This window comes from Camelus bactrianus, chromosome 13, assembly GCF_048773025.1.
Source record: "Camelus bactrianus isolate YW-2024 breed Bactrian camel chromosome 13, ASM4877302v1, whole genome shotgun sequence".
NCBI classification, from domain to species: Eukaryota; Metazoa; Chordata; class Mammalia; order Artiodactyla; family Camelidae; genus Camelus; species Camelus bactrianus.
This window is the reverse complement of record NC_133551.1, coordinates 72,640,051-72,665,194: the sequence shown is the minus strand read 5'-3', so window position 1 is coordinate 72,665,194 and position 25,144 is coordinate 72,640,051. Positions and strand designations below refer to the sequence as shown.

At 48.1% G+C, this 25,144-nt stretch overlaps 2 protein-coding genes and 1 long non-coding RNA gene across 6 annotated transcripts in view; 2 read left to right on the top strand and 1 right to left on the bottom strand.

The window, feature by feature from the left end:
• Positions 1–1,076: 1,076 nt before the first annotated feature.
• PGD (phosphogluconate dehydrogenase) lies at positions 1,077–14,791 on the top strand. The gene is made up of 13 exons (XM_074377458.1): positions 1,077–1,234; positions 1,895–1,970; positions 2,669–2,848; positions 4,747–4,812; positions 5,358–5,476; positions 7,136–7,205; positions 9,256–9,390; positions 10,883–11,072; positions 13,233–13,363; positions 13,535–13,668; positions 14,061–14,160; positions 14,317–14,439; positions 14,536–14,791. Exons 1-13 carry the CDS (start codon positions 1,227–1,229, stop codon positions 14,653–14,655), a joined length of 1,452 nt encoding a protein of 483 aa, XP_074233559.1. The 5' UTR covers positions 1,077–1,226; the 3' UTR covers positions 14,656–14,791.
• LOC105070987 (uncharacterized) lies at positions 13,662–22,908 on the bottom strand. Of its 2 annotated transcripts, none has more exons than XR_006725714.2 (4): positions 21,695–22,908; positions 16,166–16,359; positions 15,085–15,192; positions 13,662–14,067 (listed from the first exon to the last, which is right to left on the bottom strand). It is a non-coding gene; the product is annotated as an uncharacterized LOC105070987 (long non-coding RNA). The 2 variants fall into 2 exon arrangements; XR_835467.3 differs by lacking the exon at positions 21,695–22,908 and adding an exon at positions 17,868–21,359.
• CENPS (centromere protein S) overlaps positions 21,439–25,144 on the top strand; it is a 15,987-nt gene continuing 12,281 nt past the window's right edge. The window contains exons 1-2 of one of the 3 annotated variants that reach the window (XM_045518553.2): positions 21,439–21,700; positions 24,994–25,117. In XM_045518553.2, the coding sequence (XP_045374509.1) occupies positions 21,647–21,700; positions 24,994–25,117 (178 nt within the window). In that variant the 5' untranslated portion in view covers positions 21,439–21,646. The remainder of the gene's footprint in view (positions 21,701–24,993; positions 25,118–25,144) is intronic. The other 2 variants (XM_045518552.2, XM_010957558.3) reach the window with 2 other exon arrangements.

Sequence of the window (25,144 nt, the reverse complement as noted above, 5' to 3'; positions counted from 1 at the left end):
TTCAGAGTAAGATTCCATTATTGCATTAAAAAATAGTTACTGTGATTTAATTAACACACAACTTCCAAGAGGAAAAAAACCGATATGGTGGGACATTTGCTAACATGGAAGTTATAACAGTATCTGTTAAGACTTTATTACAAAGTAACCTGTGCAATTGGTGTAATGGAAATAGCCTTGGCCTTGAGTCAGTCACAATTGGGCCACGAACTAGTCATTAACAGTTGTGTGACTTTAGTAATTGTACATCTGGTGAGCACTTACTATGTGCAAGGCACTATTAGGTGACAGGAAACATTCACAGAAAGCAAAAAACCCTAAAATGTACGGGAGGAGCTAAGCCTCTTTCACAAGCATCTGCATTGGAGGTGGCAGAGTTCAGTGCTGAGGGTCAAAATGCTTCGTGTGCCAGGGACTCGTGCACGTGGGAGGTGGTATTTAATGTCCTGGACCAACCGTTCACCAACACGTCGTCTCCAGCTTCCCAGCTGTATGGGAAGAGTTCAATGACATGACCTCTAAGACGGGCCCCATCACATCCCAGCAAGTACGTTCCCCGCTTGTTTTCTCTGAGCCTGTTTCTTCACTTGCAAAAGGGGGCTACACGTCTCCCACATAGGGTAGTGGTGAGGGGCAACATTTTCTGGCACCCATCACACGTGTCCGCAGACAAGAATACACCTGGGACCCTGCCTGGGGTCAAGCGATTCCACGCATAAACCCTACAGGGCACCGGAGCGATGGAAGGAAGAAGTGATGGAAACTTGGACAACAGGTGTCCAAATGCCCCTTCATTGGAAAGCGCGGCCCGACCTCAGCCACCATCCTTCCTCACCGAGCCGCGGAGCAGAGTCCGCGCCCTACGCGTCCTCTGCCGCCGGCCCGCGCCCGGCCCCCTCTGCGGGTCCCCGGCCCCCGGCCTGCGCCACGCCCCCGCTCGCGCTGAGTGGTGTTATCGATGTGCTCGGCGCTCTCCTGAGCCAGCCCTCGGAGTGGGCGGGCCCACTTGCCTCAGGTGGTCTAACAGGCGCCGGGCCAGGCCAATGGCGTGGTCCTCTAGCCCCGCCCCTTCCTTATGATTGGCCGGCGCTGCAGAGCCGTGGCCCGGGCCTCCGGAGACAAGCCGGAGCGGGACTCATCTCCGGTCGTCAGCGCTGTTCGCTCGCTGCCGTTCGGCTGTCTTCGCTCGAGTTCACTCTGCCTCTGCCGCCGCCGCCGCCGCCGCCATGGCCCAGTGAGTGACCGCCCGCGGGATCCGGGAAACTTTACGAGGGTCCGCGCGGAGGGCGGGTCCGTCCCCCGACGCCGCCTCGGCCCCGGGGGTCGGCTGAGCCGGGCCTCGTGGCGCCCGGACCTCCACGGTCTCAGCCCCCTCGGGCCCAAGTTCGGAACCTCCGGACCCCGAGCCACCCCGTGGCCTCGCCTCTCCTTGGACCCGGCCCCTCTGCCCCTCGCAGCGGCGCAGGCGGATCCTGCTCCTTGGATGGGCCGGAGCGAGGGTGGGGGACAGGCGTGGCCGAGGGAGGCCCGGGTCCCCGGCCGGCCGGCGGCTCTGCCTGCAGGGCTGCCCGGCTGTGGGAGACGGGACGCCGGGAACAGTCGTTACCGGATCGGCCGGAGCGCAGAGATTACGTGCAGTGAACATCCTCCTACGTGCACGTTTGGTTGTCTCAGGAGAACTTGAGATTCCATGAAGTGGAAGAGGAGAGTGGCCTGTCTCCAGTTGCACGAAGGGCTGCAGGCCGGAGTCCTAAAGTGTAAAAAGGAGGAGCGGGGAGAGGGAAGTTAAGACAGGTTATTAATTAGCAAAAGCTAGAAAACTCTGGGTCCTTGAGTTGTAACGGATTAAGTGCAACTGAAACATTTTTCTTTGTTCTTTGTTCCCGTCTCTCAGAGCTGATATTGCACTGATTGGACTGGCTGTCATGGGCCAGAATTTAATTTTGAACATGAACGACCACGGCTTTGTGGTAAGTCAGGAGGAACACACTCTTCTCTTAGGGGTTCTTGGTCCTCAGCCTGAGTGCTGGTGATCGTTCTCATTTCCAAGGTCCCGTATGACCTGAACGTGTTTCTCATTATATGTGCTCTGTTGCTGCTTATGACATTTTTGCAGTAGAGACGCACCACTTTATGGGTGGGTGTGGGAGGGCCAGCTCCACAATTCTCTCAGGAAGAAGAGTCCTGCTAAACGTATCTGTCAGCTCTGTAAGGTCTGCAGCCTTGAATAAACCTGTCAGTATCCTAAGGAGGAGGAACCCTGGGAGTGTGAGCTCTAAGGTTGTTGCCTGATGGGAGCTGGAGCCCGTGAAAAGCTCAGGTGTGAATACTAAGCTGGCTTCGCTACAAGGGTTATCAGTGACAAAATGACAAAAAGTAACAGTCTGGAACTACCTGGTTTCTAGACTTGAGTCCTAACCAAACAGTGACAGACTGTCTAGCCCGCTATGTCCTGGCCAGTTGATCTTTGGTTATATTCTGTTCTTTGCCTTTTTATTGTATTAAAATTAACTTTCCGGTGATCAGTCAGCACTTGGGTGGGAAAAAGGTAAAATCAGGGTCCCACTTCCCCAAAACCTTTGGCAGAATAGCAGTTCCATTGTCACTCGGTCCAGTCTGAAGGTCTTCTATGTCCTAGATCTCCTAATCAGGCCATTTGTCCTTCTAGGTCTGTGCTTTTAATAGGACAGTCTCCAAAGTTGATGATTTCTTGGCCAATGAGGCAAAGGGAACCAAGGTGATTGGTGCTCACTCCCTGGAGGAGATGGTCTCCAAGCTGAAGAAGCCTCGGCGGATCATACTGCTGGTGAAGGCTGGCCAAGCGGTTGATGATTTCATTGAAAAACTGGTGAGGCCAGCTCTCTCCAGCTGCTACTCGTGGGACAGAACTTTCCTCATTCCCTTCCCTTAGCTGTTGTACTTTTTCCTTAAGAGATCCCCCCCCCACACACACATTTCAATTTCTAGATATAATCTTTTCAGTATGGACAAACTATTGCTTAAATGTCTCAGTGTAGGTTAACTTGATTGGCGTTAGTTAAGTAACACCATAACCTCGGGTGGTGATGATTCCTTGTATGTAAAACTCTGAGGACACCAAGAGACATTTCAGGAAGAATTCATTATCCACCAGAATAGAAACAGTGGTAATCCCAGTGAGTTCTATCATTGATACTCAAAAAAAACTTACAGTTTTGATTATGTATTATGAATATTTAGTGCTATTGACTAATAAATCTTAGTGTCAAAATTTATAAGTAGATTTCATTTTTCTCAGTGTTCCTATATAGCAACAATTCTCAAATTGTTGTATAATTTACTATAAATGACAAGAGATCCCCTGAGGGAATCCTAGCAAATACATCTTTTTTGGAATTAAAAAATAGGCCTATGGGCTGTGATGGCCATGCTGGGGCATATGGGTGCCTCTGGGAGGCAGGCTACGGCAGTTCTGGTCCCTGATCATCCTCCCAGGGGGGCTTCGCATAGGTGCACATCTTGGTTCTTTGACGCGTTGGTCTGACCCCTCATTGAGGCTCTCTGCCGTCCCAGGACTCGGGGATAGTGGGCCCGTTTGTGCGTGGTCACTGCCAGTCTGTTCTCTTCCCAACTTGTTCCCACTGGAGGACTGACGGCCACTCACCCACTGGCATGGCTATGCTGTTTCCCCAGGGAACATGCCCGGCAGCTTCTGGTCAAAGTGTTGTTGCTTTAAGTGTTTTCTGGGACACCTCTTGGGCCCACGTCCTCAACACACCTATGGGGAAAGATCCCACTGTATTAACCAGGAGGATTTCCCTCACTCCCTGCAGCCTCAGGGTGCTTTCCCCTCAGGAAAAAAAAAATGCATATGGATGAAGGGGAACCAGTGGAAATAATGTGTCTAGATACTCAGAAACAGTTCAACTGTATCAACTCTGAGAAAACCAAGGCATTTGGAAGAAATGTTTTGTTATTGGAAGTATTATGGCAGTAAACAAAGGAAAGGGATGAACATTCCTTTTTTCTAAAGGAGGAGTGTTAACAATGGGCTTGTTTCTAAGGGGAGAGGAATTTGTAAACAGTGTGCTACCGTAAAAAAAGGAAGAACGTTGTAGTAACGTTTATGTAGCAAGATGCCAAACTGCCCATGGTTAGTGATAGACAGAATGGACTGAAAACTGGTAGAGGACTCTGCAGCATAGGGAAATATCAAGTTATGTAAACTGGAGCCTTGCAGGGGAAGACTGGATACTAAATAGTGAAGCCAGCCTGATTGGTGTATATAGGAAGATATTCTTGTTTAAGGCCTGGTCTCTTCCTGCCGTCTCCAAATGGTGGTGATTAAATCATTTATTCAGACCAAACCACTTGATATTTACTGGATCCATACTCTGTTCTAGGCAGATTTTATTGGAAGTGGTTTAATTTTTTTTAGAACTAACCCAATCTGGGAATATAAATCAGGTAGTACACATTGGAAATACAAAATTTTCCAAGTAGGTTTTGTTTGTTGTAGAAATCTTAGAATACTTAAGAAGAAATATTTCAGTTGTGGAGAGTTCTGACTGGGTTTGCTAGTCAGGATAGGGTCTAGCTCTAGCCCCAGAGAGGATTGTTGAAGATCAAATAACTATATATATATATATATTATATATTTGGACTGGGTTTATTTGGGATAAATTCTTGTTTGCTTTAATTGGTCACGGTATGTTTTATTCTTCTTTCATGTCTTTGGTCCACCTTAACGCTGGTGCCTGGTGGCAGGTGCCATTGCTGGACACGGGTGACATCATCATCGATGGAGGAAACTCTGAATACCGGGATACCACGGTAAGTGTTCTGCAGTCCAGACTCCTCCAGGTTCTGAGAACGCTCTAGAAAAAAGTGTCAGTATTGCACATGTGACAGAAGAGTAGACTGGGTGGTGCTGACTCTTTGGGGGTTGGCACTGATGCCTTTGTTTTTGCTAAGATGTACATCCATGTGCAGCTTGGTTGAGAACCGCTGCTCTGATGGGTCATTTGCTGGAAGAGGTCCCAGTATGATCTGAATGCCAAATGGCCCTAAGTCTTACTTGTATTAAACCAACTCTTCATTGAGTCTTACTGTACAAGGTCTTTTCCAGTAAAATGAGAATGTATGTTTGCCTTTATTATTTCCCTCTGGGGACATGGTAGCTATCTTAAACTTCCATGGATTTTCTTTTTTAACTCCCAAACCGAGGGAATTAAATTTCTTGAATGACCAGGTTATTCCTGGACCCGTGGGTCATTTAAGTTAATTGTGGGCTCTCCATCCTGTCTCATACCTCCTCTCAGTCACTGGGAGAAGCTTATTTTAGAGATGCATAAACACGTTCTTTTTCTCTCATGTAGAGACGGTGTCGAGATCTCAAGGCCAAGGGAATCTTATTTGTGGGGAGCGGTGTTAGTGGTGGAGAGGAAGGGGCCCGGTATGGCCCATCACTCATGCCAGGAGGGAACAAAGAAGCTTGGTGAGTACCAGAAGCACCATCCTCGTGTCTGCACAAGGGAGCCTGAGCTCTGAGAACAAGTGAGCGGTGTGCAGTTTGCCACCCCGTGTCCTCCATCCTGCCGGAGTGATGGAGGTAGGAGATGCTGGAAATCTTTCTTTTATCTATACATTTTGTTTCTTGGACAAAATGTACGTGTCTTTTCCTCTTCTGCCACTTTTCTTCTGTTATTTTCTTCACTACTGATAATGGAAGTTCTGAATAGGCTTAAAGGGTTCAGAGGCTTTGAGGAAGTAGCTCAGATAGTGTCCTGTGCCTTATCTGGACTTAGGAGTAAGGTCTGCCTCTTTAACTGATACATGGTCCTAAGATAACTGTTTAATTAATAATTGTGAGTAATAGAAAAAACAGATGGGGCCTCTTTTGTCCCTGGGAATGAAGTGGAAGATTTTTATTTGACTAGGGAAAAAGCAAGCTTCACACTGCTCACTGTGCTGTATCTAAGAGGAAGGGTTGGCTGGAGAAGGGGAGGTGCTTTGGTGATGATGTGTAAGACACAGGTTGGGGGAGGTGGTGAGCGGGATAAAGAATTAAAATGGAGAGATGAAAGTAATGAATTATACACAACTTAGACTGAGGGAAACACCGCGGCTGAGACTGCAGAAAAAGAGAAAGCCAGATAGAGAAGATAGAGAGATGGAGCAGAAGAGAAAGAAATAGAAAAGGAGGGAGACGTGGAAAGGTAATGTGCTTTTCTGAGTGAGTTTGGTTTCCAAATATTCTAGAATTATATTAGGCATTAAAGGAAGGAGTGATCACACCTGACCCCAAAGGTGGGGGTCAGCTGGGAAAGATGATTCTTTAAAGTATCTCCCTAATGATTAAGTCTGGGGGTTCTCATCAGTACGTTAAGATCTAGAAGTAGAGACCTTCCTGCTTCTCAAAAGCTTACAAATACCTATCTTGGGGCACTGCCCAGCGGGCTGTGAGAAATGCAGACGATACACGTGGAAATATTCCATATACAGAGGTGTTCCAATTCGGAGTCACTTTTCTCACACTGACCTGTCAGAAGTAAAATGGGACTTTTACTTGAAACAGTAAAAGTTCGGAGAAGCTCTAAGAGCTTAAGGTGTAGCTGTCTTAGCCCCTCATCCCGAGTGTTAACTTTGCAGCAGATTTTCTCTCTTTACCAAAAGCCTGTGAAGAAGGCTTTCCTGGTCCACAGGGAGGAGATGAGCCTTGGGAGTAGTGCGTTCTCCCTGGGGGGGCGGCGGGAATGCACAGCTGCTGCTTCTCTGAATAGTGAGTGTAGCCCTTGCAAACATTGCACGGCGCTGTCTGTCCAGAATCGTGCTGTACTTGGTAACAGATGTCCAGGCGAATAAAAGGGGCCTTGACAGGAACTGTCTCGCTGCTGCTGTTTGGAATGGCAACTTCTGAGAGCGCAGCAGAAATTTCTTCCGGCGCCTTGGTGGTCCTTCTGCCCAGCCTGTCTGTCTTTGTCTCAAGTCAGCCAGTCTGCACGCTCTGAGGACCCGGCTTCCGTGTTACTTTCTCGCAGGCCCTCCCACCTCCCATCAGAGAGAAAAACTGGGTGGGTCGGGGCGTCCCTGAGTGTTTAGTTGGTAGATTTCAGCCCTTCTCTCTCAGCAGCTTAACCACACTTCCCTTCCCCAGGCCCCACCTCAAGACAATCTTCCAAAGCATCGCCGCCAAGGTGGGCACTGGAGAGCCCTGCTGTGACTGGGTAAGTGCTGGGCTACCCTCGAAGGCCAGGTGGCACCACGGAGGGCAGAGCTGGGGTCACCGTGGTCCCAGCGATTTGCTTTGTGACATAAACTGCTCAGTCAGTGCGTCGCCAGCACAGCTGACGCCTACAATGCATGTACATACATATCCTTGTATCGTGACTGAATATTCGTAGCTTGGAGGTTGATATTAAAAGCAGCCCTCCTGAATTCATCCAAAGGACGGATTCCTTAAAAAGGAGCAGGAAGGGTGAGGTGAAGGAAGACTGTTTCAGCCAGGTGACTTCAGGGCTAAAGGAAGAATGTGAGAGTCTAGAGCAGGGCTTGCCGGCCTGGGCCGCTGCTGTGCTGGAGCAGAGGCGGGACGTGAAGGGAGCCTCGGCTCACCCTCCCCCTGCCTGTATTTTGTGTTGCTGGCAAGATAAACCTCACCCCGTGTTGCAGCCTCAGTCCATACCCTGGGTGAAAACAAGCTAGGCCGGGGAGCCCCGAGCCAGCATCCTGACCGTCCCCTGGCGAGCAGTGTGAAAGTGGGCGGTCACTTTCTTCCCCGGGCTTCAGGTTCCTCATCTGTTGAATATGGGGGTTGGACCGGATGAGCTCCAGGGCTTCTTGCACTTTGCTCCGCGTGCCATTTTTAGGATGTTATATTTGTAGTATTTGAGATAAAAGGTGAGGCCGAACAAGGACCAAGGCACATGTGGAGCTTTGAGGGGAGCCCTCCCTCCTGGGCCTGGCGGCGCCCAGCGCTGAGCTGCTCCTCACACTGTAACCGGTGGTCGCCGACATCGTTCAGAAGCTGCTTCGTGGAGAGGCTGGGGCTGTGACTCAGGGCTGAGTGACTTTCTCACCCGTGGGAAGGGCTGGGAAGGGGGCTTTCCTTCCTTCACGGAACATTACTATATTTAAAAAAAAAAAAAGTCCAGTGACAGTAACTCCTCTTGTGTACATTTAGGACATAATCCTGAGGAACAAAACAGTACTTGCCTGTGTATCTTGATCAACTCTGGCTGCCTTTCCATAGCCCCACGCCTTACCCTTAGGTTACTGCAAAAAACTGATACAAACAGTAAACGCAGGCCCTCCTTAGTTCATTTTTGAAGTTACAGGAAGGAAGGGTGCAGTAAGGGTGTTATCAGCTACGTTACTTCATGGCCAAAGAAAGTGTCAAAATCAGAAGAAGGTAGGTCAGCGATGGAAACAGGGACAGAGGAGGTCTCTGATGGCAGGGGGATGGTGTGCCGGCATCCATCCTGCGCAGGTCCCAGCAGCTACGTCCCAGTCGCAGAGAGGGACACGTAAGAGTGCAGGGCCCGATGCCCCAGCACTCCCTTTGTTCTGACCCCTTGCCCTCCAGCCAGTTTTCAGATGATGTGCTTCCCAGCTTCTCCACGGGGACAGAATGTGTGGACCAGGCTAACACTTGTAACCAAGGAAGATACACAGTTACATTTCTCATCATAAATTCACAAGCTGGTATTCTGATCTCATACGTCTTGCTAGCTTCATTATAAGTCAGTATCTTGTCAACTGTGGGACCCTGGCAAGGACACGTTTCTGGGCTTAAAAGATGGAGGGCCAAGCCTTGGATCTGAGGTCATTTCCCCCTCAGTGGCCACAGAAACAACTACAAGAGTTTATATATATTTTAAAGTAAAAGCGATTTAATTGTCCAGCTTATTTTCACCTCCAGTTGCTAGAAAAGTGGTAACTTCAGGAAAAAGAAGACTCCTTTTACCTGTGAGTGGGAAGTTACTTTTAATAACGATGAGAAAGAATGGAAAATGCAGGCTAAAGGGCTCTGGGTACTTAGAGCAAGTCTGGGGATTCTGAAAAATCTTTAATGAGTTTGGAATTGGTTTAAAACAACATTGGACTGGATTAAAGCTTGTGTTGAGTTATGTAGTGATTCTTCTTGTGAAAATACTGTAAGTATTTCTTTGTGTCTGTGACTTTGGTACGGGGAGGGAGCCCTGCCGGAGCGGGACGTGGGCTTCTCCGGTGCTTGCCTGGCTCTCTGAGGGCCCCCTGACGCTGTGGCTCTCACAGGTGGGAGACGAGGGGGCGGGGCACTTTGTCAAGATGGTGCACAACGGGATAGAGTACGGTGACATGCAGCTGATCTGTGAGGCTTACCACCTGATGAAGGACGTCCTGGGCATGGAGCACAAGGAGATGGCACAGGTGAGGCCCCGGCCCCGGGTGAGTAACGCTGCGCAGATGAGAAGGGATTTGCTGGTGACAGAAAATCCTTCCTCCCGCTTTTTCCCTTGGTCATGCTGGAAAGTCTGATAGCCAGTTTCTAAGCCAGAGACTTGGCGGTGATCTCCACCACGCAGGGACCCTGACCGTGTGTCAGGCCTGTGTCACTTAACTCCATGCTCTCATTTGATCCTCCCATCATCCCACGTGGGAGGTGCAGGAGAAGCTTTCTTTTCTGATCAAGTTAGGACTGGGTTTTTGACAGTTAATTAAAAAAGTTAGTCTAAGCTGGGAAACATAAGCATTTCCCCCAACATTTAATTATGAAAATGTTCAAACATACAACAAAGTGGAAAGACCTTGACAGTGAACGCTCGTGCATGCACAGTCTGGGGGTGGGGCATGTGCTTGGCATGCGCTGAGGTCCTGGGCTCAACCCCCAGTACTTCCAGTTAAAAACAGCTCCCCCCAAACCTGGATTCTGCATTTACCTTTTACCGTCCTTGCTTTGTAGACTTTCCGTCCATCCCTCTATCAGTTTATCTTTTTAAAAAATACATTTCAGAGGAAACTGCAGGCATTAGTACTCTTTTCTAAACAACTCGGCGTCATTCATGGTGTGTTCGCTCACCAGCCATTTCCTGGAGAGCCGAGTGCTTTTAAGTGTGAGGAGTCTGCCGCTTACAGTCTCATCAATTTCCTTATCATCTAGAATCTGCAGGTTGGGTTCTTTCAAGTGGAACATGATTTAAAGACACTTGCAAGACACACAGTGCAGAATCCTGGATTTTTTGCATTTTTTTCCTCCTAATTTAAAACTGTGTGCCATCCCCACGGATTTTGTTTCACTGACTTGCCCTTATCGTTTTTTCCAAAATAGTTTAACTTAGTTTTCACAGAAACTTGGCTTTTCTTTTTGTGTTCATGGTTAAGTGGTTTACGTAATATTTAATGTATTCATTCAACACATATGCGCGCTTCACTGTATGCTCGGCGCTGTTCTAGGGTGGGAATTTAATGGTGGAGAAAACCAAGTCCTTGCCCTCGTGACCTGGGACGACAGTCTTACACTAGTTAAGTATGTAAGACGAGTTCGTGGTCACTATATAAAGAAAAGTGGGTGAGTGTGAGAGACAGATCTGGATCAGATGATCGAGGGAGGCCTCTGAGGAGGCGACTGTGCCTGTACAGAGGCCCGAGGGAGGGCAGGGTGCACATGGCCCTGGGGGAGGCAGTCTGGTGAAGGGAAACTCAGCATGAACAGGCTGAAGCCCGACAGCCGACCCTCGGTTAGCACAGAACTCCACCGGCAGGAGAGTGTCGGGCACAGGGTAGAGGATCCTGTAGGCGCAGGCGCCGAGCAGATCATGAGGGCAGGGCAGTGTTTACATAGAAAAAGGATGGGTCAGGCAGGGGAGCATCGCCTGTGTAATCCGTATTTCTCTCAGTGTTTTCTTTCACGTCCTGCACACAGGCTTTTGAGGAATGGAATAAGACCGAGCTGGACTCGTTCCTGATCGAAATCACAGCCAATATTCTCAAGTTCCAAGACACTGATGGCAAACACCTGCTGCCAAAGATCAGGGACAGCGCGGGACAGAAGGGCACTGGGAAGTGGACCGCCATCTCCGCCCTGGAGTACGGTGTCCCTGTCACCCTCATTGGTAACACTCAGCTTTTGATTGAACCGTTTCCTCTCACTGTGTTGATCCTGACTTCCTTCTGGGATACTGGTATAGACTGGCAACCAAGAATTACTAGGTCTTTCAGAGAATCGGTTCAACCCTAGTCAGCTTTAGAGTCTGATCTGCTCTTTCTGCATTTGAATAAATTTCACAGTGTGAGTGAGGCTGACGCTCCCTTTGACTCTCTTCTTTATAATCCTTCAGTTGTATGAGCATTGAGATAAGTTCAGAAGTTAGTCTCTGTCTTTGACTTTTGGGATAGTTCTGACATTAGTGATTTAATTATGGTCAGTGATCGATGATCTATTTAATAGGGAAGGTAACTAATGGAATTTTTCATACTGAATTTCATGGAATAATCTGAGTTTAGGTACTCAACATTTATTAGTATTTTGCTGAGGTTTTTCTCAGGTCTATTTAAGAAATAAAATATCATCTGTACATCTCAAGGCCTTTGATATTCTTTTCCTGAGCTCCTCCCCATTCTCCCTTTAGAAGAAGACTTCTCTCCTGAAGTTGGTGTATATCCTTCCCATCCGTCCTTTCTATCTTGTCTTAATGAGCCAACAAGCATCAAACTCAAAAAGATGCAGAGAGGATATAATCAAAAGCAGAAATAAACAGAAATAGTAAGAGGATTAACGAAACTACACATTGGTTCTTTAAGAATAAAATAGATACGCTTCCGGCAAGACTGAAAGAGGAGAGTGAAAAAAGGTACCTGGCATGTTTGATGAAAGGCTGATCTTTGCTCCTGCAGAATGATTCCCCCTGTAGCAATAAAACTCGATACTGTGTTTGCTTTCCAGATGGAGGTTGCCTTTCCCTCCCTAGTCTCCTCCCTTCTCTCCATTTCCTGGTTATGCCTCACTCTGTTGACCGTGAGCTGTATGGCTGCGAGGCACAGTAAGGAGGGAAGTCCTTTGCTTAGTCCAGCTCGATAGAGAAGGAAGTTGACTCCTTTTGGCTAATCTGAGTGCTACCCTGGGCAGGGGACCAAGACAGGAACTGGGAGCAGGTTATTCATCACTGACTCAAATACAAGAGCATCACAGCCTCAGAGACCCCCCTACTCTCTTGCTTTAGAGATTCTGCGCCCTGCCTTCCAGGTGGCGGCAGGCAGGCTTACTCCCTGGACGGGAGCCGTCCTTGTCTCTGAACTAATGGGGAAGTGAGTCTTCCGGCTCATCTTTAGGTAACATTGAGGGTTTCGCCACAATGGCCTCTTTCTGCCTTTTGTCTTACGAAGCTTCCGCCCAGAAATGCGAAGTCATGGGGGTGTGTGTGTGTCTATGTCTATGTCTATGCACGGCAGGACCCCAGAGAGCTGGATGAGGACAAGGACAGGAAGATACCCACTCTCAAGTTTATGGCCAGAAACCTTTCCTCAGAAATAAAGCCCTGAGTTAGTTCCCAAAGATTTTAATTCATTTTGTCTGTTGGGGGGAAAAAAGGGTTAATTTATTCTAATTTTACAAGTTGTCAATTGGGCAAGCATTTATAAGCGATAATTTTTAAGATACTAAATGTCTTAATATTAAAATACTATATTGAAATGCTTTTTATTCAAATGAAGTAAAATTGTGAAACTGTAACAGTGATCATGGATATGCTGAAAACTGTAAGAATTAGAAAATGGAGGTTTTTGAAGAGTGAAGTCTGTGTTACTTCTCAGTGTCCTAGTTGTTTCAAAGTGTTGGGTATTAGTGCTTCAAAAGAAAATAAACTGAGTTTTTGGTGAGCATTTAAAAATTAAATTCTTCCCAGCTGAAACTGAAATTTTACTGGTGGACCAACACTGAATAATTCTGAATAATGGTGGTTTTGCCTCTTCGTATTTTCCTTTAAAAACTCCCCTTTGAATTTCATGGTGATCTTTGTGGTTGAATCCCTGAATTTACGTTGGAAGACTGACTTGTAGTTTTAGTTTCCAAATGAACTGTTCAGAGCTTTTTTATAAAAGTTCCTTGTGATCCAGGGTATCTTTTGTGGCCTAAGGTTGAGACTTTCAGCTCTTTGTAAAATGGAAAATCTTGCTCCATTTGTTTTTCCTTCATCCTCTGGCTCATGTGTACTGCTCCTCGGGTTCTGTGTAAACTCTGGTGACATATTACCTCCCCCTGCCTCCAACCCATGTAGGAGAAGCGGTCTTTGCTCGATGCTTATCATCTCTGAAGGACGAGAGGATTCAAGCGAGCAAAAAGCTGAAGGGGCCTCAGAAGACCCAGTTTGAAGGTGACAAGAAATCATTCCTGGAGGACATTCGAAAGGTGGGGCCAGGCCTGGCAGCGGCAGTGGGGGTGGGGGGTGCTGTGGGAGAGCACCCTGACGCCACGCACGGAGGCGCGGTCAGGCCAGCCTTGCCCTCATGGACTCGCAGCACTGCAGGGGGACAAGGCTGGTCGTGTGCACTTCTCATGAGCCTTTGTGTCATTCTCCAGGCCCTCTATGCTTCCAAGATCATCTCTTATGCTCAGGGCTTTATGCTGCTAAGACAGGCAGCCACTGAATTTGGCTGGACCCTCAACTATGGTGGCATTGCCCTGATGTGGAGAGGGGGCTGCATCATCAGGAGGTAAGTGGTGGGAGGGACCCCCACCTGCCCTGCCGGAGAACCGTGGTCTCAGGGCGCCTGTGTGAACAGTTCTCCTATAACTGTACGGTGAATCCTCTCGCTAGTACACTAGTGACCAGACAGGCTTAGGTGTCACATCTCACATTCTTCCTGGCTATCAGTTATTCTAACTCAAGTGTCCACACTGCCCCTTTTAAAGTAGTTCTGTGACGACTGTCATGCCCTCCGCCCTCCCCTCTTGGGACTTGGTTGTCTGTCCTGGCCGGACACAGAACTTCGGGGGGTGGGACACGTGCCTTCGTACCTCGCTGGGTCTCCATCAGCTTCACCTTACTTCCCCTGCTTTCTGCCAGGTGTTCAGTCTGCTAGTTCCTCCCTCTTGATTATTTCAGTGTATTCCTGGGAAAGATAAAAGATGCATTTGATCGGAACCCAGGACTTCAGAATCTGCTACTAGATGACTTCTTTAAGTCAGCTGTCGAAAACTGCCAGGTGTGTAGCCTAGAGCTGGGTGGCACGGGAATTCTATCTCGGTGGGTTTTGCTCTGGGGGCACCTGCTTTTCATTTACCAGCGCTGATGCGCATGGAAATCTGTTATCTTTCCTGTGAGCTAATCACCAGCCTTTGGCTCTGCTTTTCTTGCTCAGGACTCCTGGCGGCGAACAGTCTGTACTGGGGTCCAGACAGGCATCCCCATGCCCTGCTTCACCACTGCTCTCTCCTTCTACGACGGCTACAGGCACGAGATGCTGCCGGCCAACCTCATCCAGGTGAGCTTTCGGAGTAGCTGGTAACATTAACCTGGGTGGTACCCGAGGGGCGTGTGCCTGTGTGTATCCTAACCAGCCTGACGTCTTGTCTTCCAGGCTCAGCGGGATTACTTTGGGGCTCACACCTACGAACTGTTGGCCAAGCCGGGGCAGTTTATCCACACTAACTGGACAGGCCATGGCGGCAGTGTGTCATCATCTTCATACAATGCCTAACCAGACTCCATCACCCCCACGACCCCGACCCAGACATTCCACGTGCCACGCAGCACTGCCTACATGGCCCTTCGCCCTACTTTCTGCTTAGATCTTTTAAAATAAAGTGTCGTAAGAGACTCCTGTGAAAAGTCAACCCGCTTATTTGTGAAGTAGTTCTGTGAGAAGCAGCCCGCCCCCTGCCCCGGGTTCCTGGGACTAAGCAGGGGTTGAGCGTGTGTGTGCACACAGCCGAGCCAGCGGCCCCTGGGACTAGCAGGCGAGTCACGTCTGCCCTGACAGAGGCAGCAGCTCTTTTCACACAGACACACAGGGAAGGTTTCTGTGGAACTTGATCAAATTGGAAACTTTGTATCATGCAGCTGAATTCCCTTAATAAAAGCAAAAAAATCAGATTTATGCTTTTCCTCCAGACTCAGATATTCTCACCTCAGCCACACGGAGCCATAGCCTCACTGGCAGAAAAGCTTGCAGCCGGTTTCATTACGTCCAAATTAGTTTACTTCCTTCTGGCCTTGTTACATATTTTCCTCTTATCTTTAAAAAATGAAAAGAAGACCCCAATAATACCAGAAACACCAACGTTAGGTAATGATTAACTCTAGAGGGAAGGATGAGGAGGCAGTCGAGGAGGGCGTGTACCAGCTTATGACTTAACTAGCTGTATGACTTTGGGCACATTGTTTAATATCTCTGGCCTCAGTTTTCTCATTTGTAAAATGGGGATAATATCAGTACCTGCCTCCTTAAGGCTATTTTGAGGCTTCACCTAATTAAAACAGACCAGCACCTGACACATAATAAGCACCTATGTAACTGGTAATTATCATTAGCACTTCAGGGTGTGCCTGTCCCTGAAGCAGTGGTATTTCTGAGAGAAAACAAATGCTACTTCTCAGCACTCAGAATTCACTGTGAACCAGCCCTCAGGTTCCTGGTGAGACTTCTGTGTGCTCAACTGTCTGGGTTAAGACAGACCCTAGAGGAGTCGGCAGAACTCCTCAAACTGCACATACTGCCCCCCCCGCCCCCCCCCCCCACCAGGGGGTGGGTCTTGGAAAAAAGGCAGATTCTGATTCAGCAGGTCTGGGTGAAGGCCCACAGTCTGTTTCTAAAAAGCTCCCAGGTGACAACATTCTGGCACAGGAAGGGCAAAATAAATGGAAGCTCTTTTTATTGTTAAAAGAATGTAACAGTCCTTTGCCTAGGTCCTTGACAGGGAGACTTAACTATATATGACTTCATGCCTTTTGAATTTTACCTCCCATGACTTATTTAAAAAGTATATGAATAAAAATAGCTCTGGTGAAGGCAGCCTAGCCTGCTGGTTAGGAGCCTGGGTTCTGGGGCCACCTGCCTGGGCCCAGATCTTGGCTAGACCACTAATTCCTTCTTCCCACATTTGCCTCTGTACCTGTGTACTTCCTCATCTGTAAAATAGAGAGAATACCTATCTCACGGAGCTGTTTTGAGGATTAAATTAGTGTCTGCCACAGTGAATATTATTTACCTGCAGAAGGAGAGGCAGTCGAACACCTCAGAAAGTGGATGGAGGGGGCCACAGACGCGTTCTGCCTCCAGCCAAGTTGGTCCTGTCCAGCCCAGCTGCCGCAGGGTCAGTCTGGTGGCTATTCCAGCAAAGGGCCTCCGTCAGCAGAAATTGTAGCCCTTTTATGACATCAAGCACAACCTCCTTCTGCTTATCTGGGATACAAAGGAGTTGGTTAAAAAGACACGTGGGTCAGACGGGGGAGCAGGCGGGGGTTCTGGGCAGAGGCTTTAGGCGGGGGCTTGCAGGTGGCATGCTGCTTTGCGGCAGACGCGGAGCCCATGTTTTAGCAGGGCACACAGGCCTGCCGGACGTGCACGCTGTGTCAGTGGTGTGTCAGCACGTACACGCTCCCTGTCCAGTCATCCTGTGTGCGGTTCCAGCGACAACTGATTGGTGCAACATGACCACCATTTTTATTATTCCTCTAATTCTGAGGGTCAGGGATTTGGAAAGGTACAAGGTGGACCGCTTGTCTCTGTGCCACAGTGTCTGGGGCCTCAGCTAGAAGGACTGAAAGCTGGGGCTGACTCCACGGCTGGGTCACTTGGAGGTGTCTGTCCTCTTTGTTGGGTGGTTGACGCTGGCACCTCAGCGAGGGCCCTCGGCCGGAAGGGTGCACGGTGCCTAGCTGTGCGGCCGCAGACTAGGCCGACTTCTGACTTGGTGGCTCAGGGCTCCAAAGGGGAGTGTTTTAAGACCTAGCCGTGGATGTCACACAGCATTATTTCAGCCACGTTATATCAGTTACGAGAGTCATAAACCCTTCAAATTCGAGGGAAGGAGAATTAGGCTTTACCTCCTGCCGGCGGAGTGATGAGGTTCTAGAGGAGCATGTGGGTCAGGAGATACTGACCTTTTTCTTTCCAAACATAATCTGCCATGTATGCTTACCTTGAAGAGGACAATTTGTTACATGGGGAATCGGGAAGTCTGGCCCTATTTGGGGGTTTTCCTGAGGGTCTCGTACAGTCTAAATGGCCTATATGAGAACATAATAATAGCCGACAGAGTGTATGCCAGGCACTGTTTTAAGTTTACTCATTTAATACAAGAGCCTCTGAAGTAGGTGCCAGCACTTTCACCAATTTACAGGTGAAGCATGAATGAGGATTTTAAGTAACTTGTCCAAGGTCACAGAGCTCCTGAACAACTGAAATCTGAAACCCAGCAATCTGGTACCAGAACGCATGCACTTAATCACCGTATTATCTCACCGCTCGATGTGTGCAATTCAGTTACTCATTGGCAGGTTTACTGTGTACCTACTGTGTGCAAACACTGTGTTTGGAACCATTTGTTTAGTGGTGAGGGAAGTCAAGTCCTGACCTCATGAGCTTCTGGAATACATATAACAGCTAATGGAGACTGATTCCTGAATCAGCATTTTATAGTACAATTCAGGGAAAATAAATGATGACTGAACGTTTATGGTACCCTACTTAACGCAGCTGAGCAGGACTCAGGAGACCTGCAACGTCCTTGTGTTATTTACGGCGAGGGCAGCGGGATGAGAGTACAGGAAAAGGGCGTGGACTCAGAGGCTAGGCGGCTCCATCAAAACCGGCTCCACCACTTCCTAGCGGCTGCGGCTGCGGCTCGGGCGAAGCTCTTTCACCTGTGACCCTCCTCCCTCACACATAAAAGAAAGGTAACAACTTACCTCCGAGGGCAGCTGAGATAGAAAACGGGCACCTAGAACACCACCAGGAGCAAGTCAGCGCTTGGTGTGGACCAGTCACCACCCGGGACAGGAAGGGCCTTGTTTTGTGGCGCGATGCTGCTACCTAGTGGCCAGTGTACGTGCTCGCTTTTCATCGAGTAAAAACAGTTCCAGTCAAACACTGCGGACCCTTGAGAGAGAGGTGGGTAGGGACCCACCCCCCCCACCCCAATTGAAAATTCCTATGTAACTTAGAGTCAGCCCTCCAAATCTGTGGTTCTGTACCTCCAGATTCAACAAACTGCAGATCATGTACTACTGGAAAAAATCCACGTGTAAGTGGACCTGAGCAGTTCAAACCCGTGTTGTTCAAGGGCCAACTGAACATCCATTTCCTATAATGTAACACCTCAGCCCTGGACCTTTCTCTTCAGAGTCTAAAGTGCCTGGGTATTCCACAAGTGTCACTGGAATAAAGTTCTCTCACCCTGGGAAGCATCTGCTTTAAAATGCGACACTATGCGAGGTACAAAGCATAGAAACTGCCTGGGAAATCGTTTCTATTTCTTGAGCTCTTCGGGGAGGTGACTTAAACCACACAACTGCTCTGTGAGGCTGGTACCATGATCCCCACTTTATAAATGAGGGACTGGAGGCTTGGAGAGGTTCTGACTTGCTCTGGGTCACAAAGCTTGTGAGAGGGGCTGGGTTCTGAACCCAAGGCCTGGCCTGGGGGCTGGAGTTTGCTTAAAAATGCAGAATACAGAAATATAAAGTGAAAAATGTGGGTGCCTTTCTCTGCCTTCTCTTCAACTCATTGCTCAGGAGTTAATTGTATTTGCCACATATCCTCCCAGCTCTTTTTCTATTCCCTTCAACTATCCCATATCCCCACATAGATGCATATGCTCTTAAAAAAAAAAAAAAGAAAGAAACAAGACTATTCTGTACATACTAGTCTACAGATTTAACGTCCTAGAGGACATCAGTCTATTAACTCGCAATTTAAACGTGTTACAGCTTAGTATTTCCAAGAACTTCATAAATTATTTAGAAGAACAAAAACCTTAGGTTACACAATTAATCAACCCCTAATAACTTTGCATGTTGAATCTCTGCCTCCTCAGCCTGACCACTTAGGATTCAGCTGAGATGTGGGGCAACTGCGGGGTGAGGGGTCAAAAGGAATTCCCTGTGTGATTCTCCATCTGCCATTTCTCACTCTTTTTCCTCTACCCCTGACTTTCTCCACAGAGGCAGTAAGAGAGAGAGGCTGCCTGTATATTCTTCCAATTAAGCACAAACTCTGAGCTTCCAACTGAGCACAAATAAACTCCTTCTTTCCTTCCGTAGTTTCACATTTGTCATGAAAGGCAGGTGAGTTTAACATGCAGTAGAAGGTGCTGGGATAGAGAAAAGACTGGGATGTGTTAAGGCCTTTAGATTCTCAACATGAAAGGCTTTCCATTCTCATCCCACTTGTAATTAAAAAGAAACACAGCACTAAATCATAAAAGAAGTGTGATAAGGTCTAAAAATACTGTTTTCCCTCTGATGACTGCAGTGAGGTGTTAGAAAATATACAGGTTCCCCTGCTTCCTGAAAATTTGAGTTCCCCCACTTCGCTTTTACAAAGGAACCACCCAAGTACCTGTTTCCACTAACCAAAAGAAATCCAAAGAGAATTTTCACTTTTATGAGAAAAAGGCCGTCACCATACTATCGTAGGTCTTCGTAAAAGCGAAGTGGCTCAGTGAGAACTTTCAAAAGCGGGGGATACCCGTATATCTAAGTCAAATTTCTTTTAAAAAACTTGCATTGCTGATGATCTGAGGGCCTAGGTGCCTACTATCAAGGAGCCTCTGATTTATCAGGACTCAAGATGCTGCTGAGAGTCAGATCTTCAACAAACATTTAGTGAACTCTTGCATGTGCCAGGCACTGGGGCTCTCACTGCAACTCAGTTAAGTCAGGTGGACACACATCTTTAACAACTAATTACAATACAGTGCATTCATTCAATTTGGATCTGTTAAGTGTTTACTATGTGCTAGGCCAGTGGTCTGCTAAAGCCAGTCCTACGGTGAGAACTGATTTCTAAATTTTCAGGAAAACTGAAAACCAGAGACAAACACAGCCATTATTAAGAATTAAGTTGCATAAATTTAGGCTTAAGTAAATTATGTTAAAAACAAATAAAAACTCAAAACTCATCAGTGCTTAATTATGTTACTACGTTGCACATTTTCTATTATCTGTGTTCTTGACATTGTTCATGTCTGTTGTGTCTGTGTGGTGTAGTGCAGCATCTCTTCTCAGTGTGAAACCGCACCCCACAGGGTTAACAGAAGCTGTCAGCACAAATCCTTGAGTTCCTCTCACAGAACAGCAGATAAGGGAACAGCCTGTTAGAAACCCCACTGCTTGTAACCTGCCTTTATTGATTAAGCCAGCTTTGGTTGTTTTTTTCCCTTTCTCTAACTGCATACCCTCCAAGCTTCACGTAGCCTGGGTAATATATCACCAGACTTCTTAACAACCTCTGTAGATAACGCTTCTGACCTGTAGGTCACCACAGTAACGGGGGCTTAAGTTGTTTTCCAGAAATTTGGAATTGGCTCCTGCCCAGTTCAGACCAGCTATGACTAGTTGGGACCACCGACCCTAAAAGTGGGCCTGCGCAGAACACCGATTACTTTGCTTTTTCCCTACCTCCAATCACATTTCCCCACGCCTAAGACCACCCTGCTTCTTTATCCCTTAAATACCTAGCCTCTTGCCTTCCCCAAAGTGGATCTGAGATTTGTTCTCCTGTCTCCTTATGTGGCTGAACAAAACCTTTCTCTGCTGTGAACTTCAGCGTGATAGTGTTGGCCTGCTGCTGGTGGGGCAAACAAACCTGGTTTGGTAGCAAATGCTGAGTTCAGCTTCCCCATATTTGGTGGCTTGAAATCAGCAATGGCGTAAATATTTACACCGAGGAAATCTACAAATCGGGGTTTGATTTGTTGTCGATTGTTCCCTTAAGGAAATGAGGGGGAAAATGTTAATAATGCAGATGAAACCTGAATGTGTATCGTGTCTGCAGCGTTTTAAGTTGTGAACAGCACAAGGTGAGGAGATACCCCTCCAGCACTTGAACACTGTTATTTGACTTCAGTAGAGAAGTTCCTCATTTATGTCACTGAGGTGTGAATGAAACTCCAAAAAGAGTGAAGTTGGGAAGGAGGGAAATAACTGAAGAAAGTTTGGAAGCAGTGAAGATCCGACGTTGAGTTTCACTGTTTCATTTTACTTAATTTTTGACATAAAGGAAAATCAGCCAACATTAGGGTCAGAACTATACTCCTTGGTCAGTGTTAACGGGGTATGCAATTTGTTCGCTGCATGGGTCAGAAATCAAGCACTTATCCGTGGTCTGGCTTTGTGACACTATGGTGACAGAACTAGAAAAACCCACATTGGATTTTGCAAGGCCTACCTAGGCCGCATAGAATTTACAATAAAGAGTTGCGTGCCGCTGTCCACACACAGTTTCCGAGAACTGATGTTAACCACTGTGCGGGGCGCTGAGCTGGGTCTGGGTCTGGGGCGGGACGGGAGCAGACGGGAGAGACAACCTTCCCGGCGCCGCCGCCAGGGGGCACGCACGAGGCAGCTTCGCGCTTTGGCCCCATGTGCGGCCCGTCGCCCGGCGCCGCGGCGGGAAAATCCGACTGGACCTTTCCGGCCGCCGCCTCTTTCCGTCCTTGCGCGCCTCCCAGGACCCGCCTGCTGTGATGATGGAGGAGGAGGAGGGGGCTGAGGAGCAACAGCGATTCTCTTACCGACAGGTACAGGCGAACGCGGTCCTGGCTGGGCTGGGGGAGGACGGCGTAGAGATTCTGGGGAGAAAAGCGCCCCGCGTTAGCCCGGCCTCGCCTTGGTGCGACCGTCCCGGAGGCGTAGGGCGCACTCGGGCCGCTTTCGGCCGCCCGCGCATGCGTCGACTCTGCTGCCGCGGAGGGTGCTGGGAGGCGGTTTCCATGGTATCGCCAGTCTGAGCGCAGGGGTCGGGGCGAGCGGGAAGGAGGGTTCCCAGGAGGTGGCTGCTGCGCACCTGGGAGTCCCGCGGCGGGGCCCTTCTTGCTTTGTGACAGCTTCAGGCTCCCTTTTCGGCCAGGGTTGTGGTGAGGCGCCCGGCACGAGCTTTAAAATGTAGGCTCCTGTAACCGGTGCGCTCTCCTTTCTGCGGTTGAGGAGACGGCCTCGGAGCCTGGTGCAAACCTAGGCCGTCCCGCTCCAGATGCCAGCGGATGTGGGTTCAAATCTCGGCTCCGCAGCCGGAGGGTTGTGTTGACACTGCCCAGACTCAGTTCTCCTAGATGGAAAATCGAAGTACTAATAACCACCTCCCAGGATAGTTGCGGGTATTCAGTTCTTTAATCAGCACCGGGAATAAATACCGTGTAGCAGAGTCGTGAAAACAGCGCTGTGAAGGGGTGAGAACCGAGAACCAGGCCGACAGCCTCGAGGAGGATTAACCGAAGAGGCACGGGAATGAGCTCAGTCCATGGGACCTTCCTTTCTAGTTCAGAAAGGACATTTCAGAAGCTATTTACCCACCCCCTCCCCTTATTTTGAAGTTCAAGCCTCCAGAAAAAGTTGCAGGAGTAATGCACTCAACACACATATGCCCCTCACCTCGATTCACCAACTGTTAACATTTTGCTGTATTTGCTCTCTTGCTTCCTTTTTATTGGAATTATTTGAGAATTAAATACACTTGACACTTCATCTTTAAATTTTAATAGTTTAGTATGCATCTCCCAAGAACAAGGGCATTCTCCAACATAATCGCTGATGACACTCAAGAAGTTTGATCTTAATAAAGTCCTATTATGTAATGCCAGTCCCTATTCAGATTTCCCCATTTGTCCCAGAGATGTTTCGTTAGTGGTCGTTTTTCCTTCATCCAGGATCCAGTCAAGGATCAGGCATTGCATCTTGCAGTCCTGTCTCTTTGGTCTTCTCGGGAGCTGTTCTCCACCCTCTTGGTGTTTCCTGACATTGGTGGTTGGGAAGAGTCCATTCATGGCAGAAGTGTGGTGGGAGATAAACTCTTTGAGAGCAAGGGCTGTCCTTTCAGTTTTGTATTCTCAGCCCCTAGGATGGAGCCTGGCTCTCAGAAGGCAATAAATGCTTACAGAATGAATGACTAAGGCTGCAAAGATGGACTGAGAAATTTGGACCTCATTCTCTATGCAGTGGGATGGAGGATCTCTCCATTCATTCAGCCAGCTGTTCTTGGTACTAGATGGACAACAGTGAACAACTGAAGGGTCCTGCCCTTGAGGAGTTTAGAGTCTAGTAATTTAGCCTCTAAATGTCTGCAGCACTGAAGAAGGCACTTGGCCCATTCCAGGAGGTGGAGAAGCGGGAGAGACAGAGAAAACTTCTGGACCAGTCAGAAGGATCCCTGTCCTGTCCCTCCACCCCTGACCTCACCTCCACATATACCTAAAAAAGCTGGAGGGTCTTTATCCCTCCCAGGGTGGTGGTCTCTTTGTCTCCTCCTGCCAAAGCCCTCCACTTACCTACTCTTGTGACATCTGAAACTAAGGAAGGTAGTTGCTTCTCTGCTTGGCCTCTACTCTGGGGTCCTGGATTTGAATTTTTGCAGCTCCTCCTCATGTTGCCTCTACTGTGAACACTTATTGGGTTCAGCTACCACTGTATTCAGTTCAGCTCTGTCTCCAGTGCAGAGGTGGAGCACACACGGGGCTCAGCAAGTTTGTTGATACGAGACTAAGACCTTGGCTTAGCTTGTTCTGCTGCTTTACTCCTCTGCATGGGGAAGAGAGATGTTTTCCAGTACCCGAAAGGGTTGCTGGGAGCAGAGAGAGTCCTTTAGAGGTGGCCTAGGAAACCAGCAAATCAAAAGAGGGTTAGGGTCCAGACTTTCAGTTATGAAATAAATGAGTCTTGGGAGGTGGTTCAAGATGGCGATGTAGGAAGAGCCTGAACTCTCCTCCTCCCAGGGGTGCACCAAGGCTACGGCTACTTTTAGACAATTTACTCTGAAAAAAACCTGAAAACTAGCAGAGCAACTCCTTTACATCGGCAAAGGAAGCACGTCAAGGCAGGTGTATCTTCATACCATTGAAGGGTCAGATGGTTGGAGGACTATGTCAGCCCAATGACAGAAATATTTCTAATTCAGGCTTACTGTGAGGTTTAAGGGCAATGACATCTGGAGAGGACCAAGTATAGTACCTGGCCTGTGATGGACACACAATAAACGGAACAATTAGGATTATAATTATGATGGCTGTTAATCTGCTTTCATAACAAAGCCCTTTTGTGAGGGATGGTGTACAAGTGGAATCATGCAGAATATAACTTTCTGGAATTTGCTTTCTCTCTCAGCATAATTATTCAGAGATACATCAGGGGTTTGTGTGTATCAATCGTTTGTTCCTTTTTATTGCTGAGTAGTAGTCTGGTGTGTTAGCCATGTAGTTAAACCATTTACTTGAAGAACATTGAGGTTGTTTCCACTTTTTTTGCTATTACAAATAAAGCTGTTACAAAATTTGGGGGAAAAAAAAGAGGGTTAGGTGTGCCCTCCAGAGCCTTTCCCTGTGTTGCTGTCACCATTGTCTTTTTCACGTGCAGGACTGGGGCTGGCAAGGACTTGAAGCACAGGGACGGGATCCTTTTGTATTTGGTTGATTGACCCCCATCTGGGGGCAGAATCCCTGTCTGCTTTTTCATTGCCTTCCCCAGACCCCTAGCACACGCCTTTACCCAGTAGACACTTGGCACGTACATGTGGAATAACTGAGCAAAGTCACACAGATGCTTCCCACGTTCCAGTCTGCCTTCTCTCCCTGCTGACCTGCCATCGTAATTCCTTATCTTTACTTGACCTAAATCATAACCATTAACTAGGAAGTAATGTTTCTACAAGTCACACTCCAGAGGGCCCCATTAATTTATTAGTACACTTGAAAAGTCACTCAGCCATTGTGGAGAGTGCTGAAGGAATTAGGCTGAGCAGACCCCCTCCTTGGTCTTAATTTTTTAAGATATGAATAGCTCTTATTTGCAGTCTTACCCATGAAGTGTTTTGATTTTGCTTCAGAGGCTAAAGGCAGCAGTTCACTACACCGTTGGCTGTCTTTGCGAGGAAGTTGCATCGGACAAAGAAGTGCAGTTCAGCAAACAAACCATTGCGGCGATTTCGGAGGTGACCTTCCGACAGTGCGGTATGCAGCCGTGGTCTTCCTGTATAC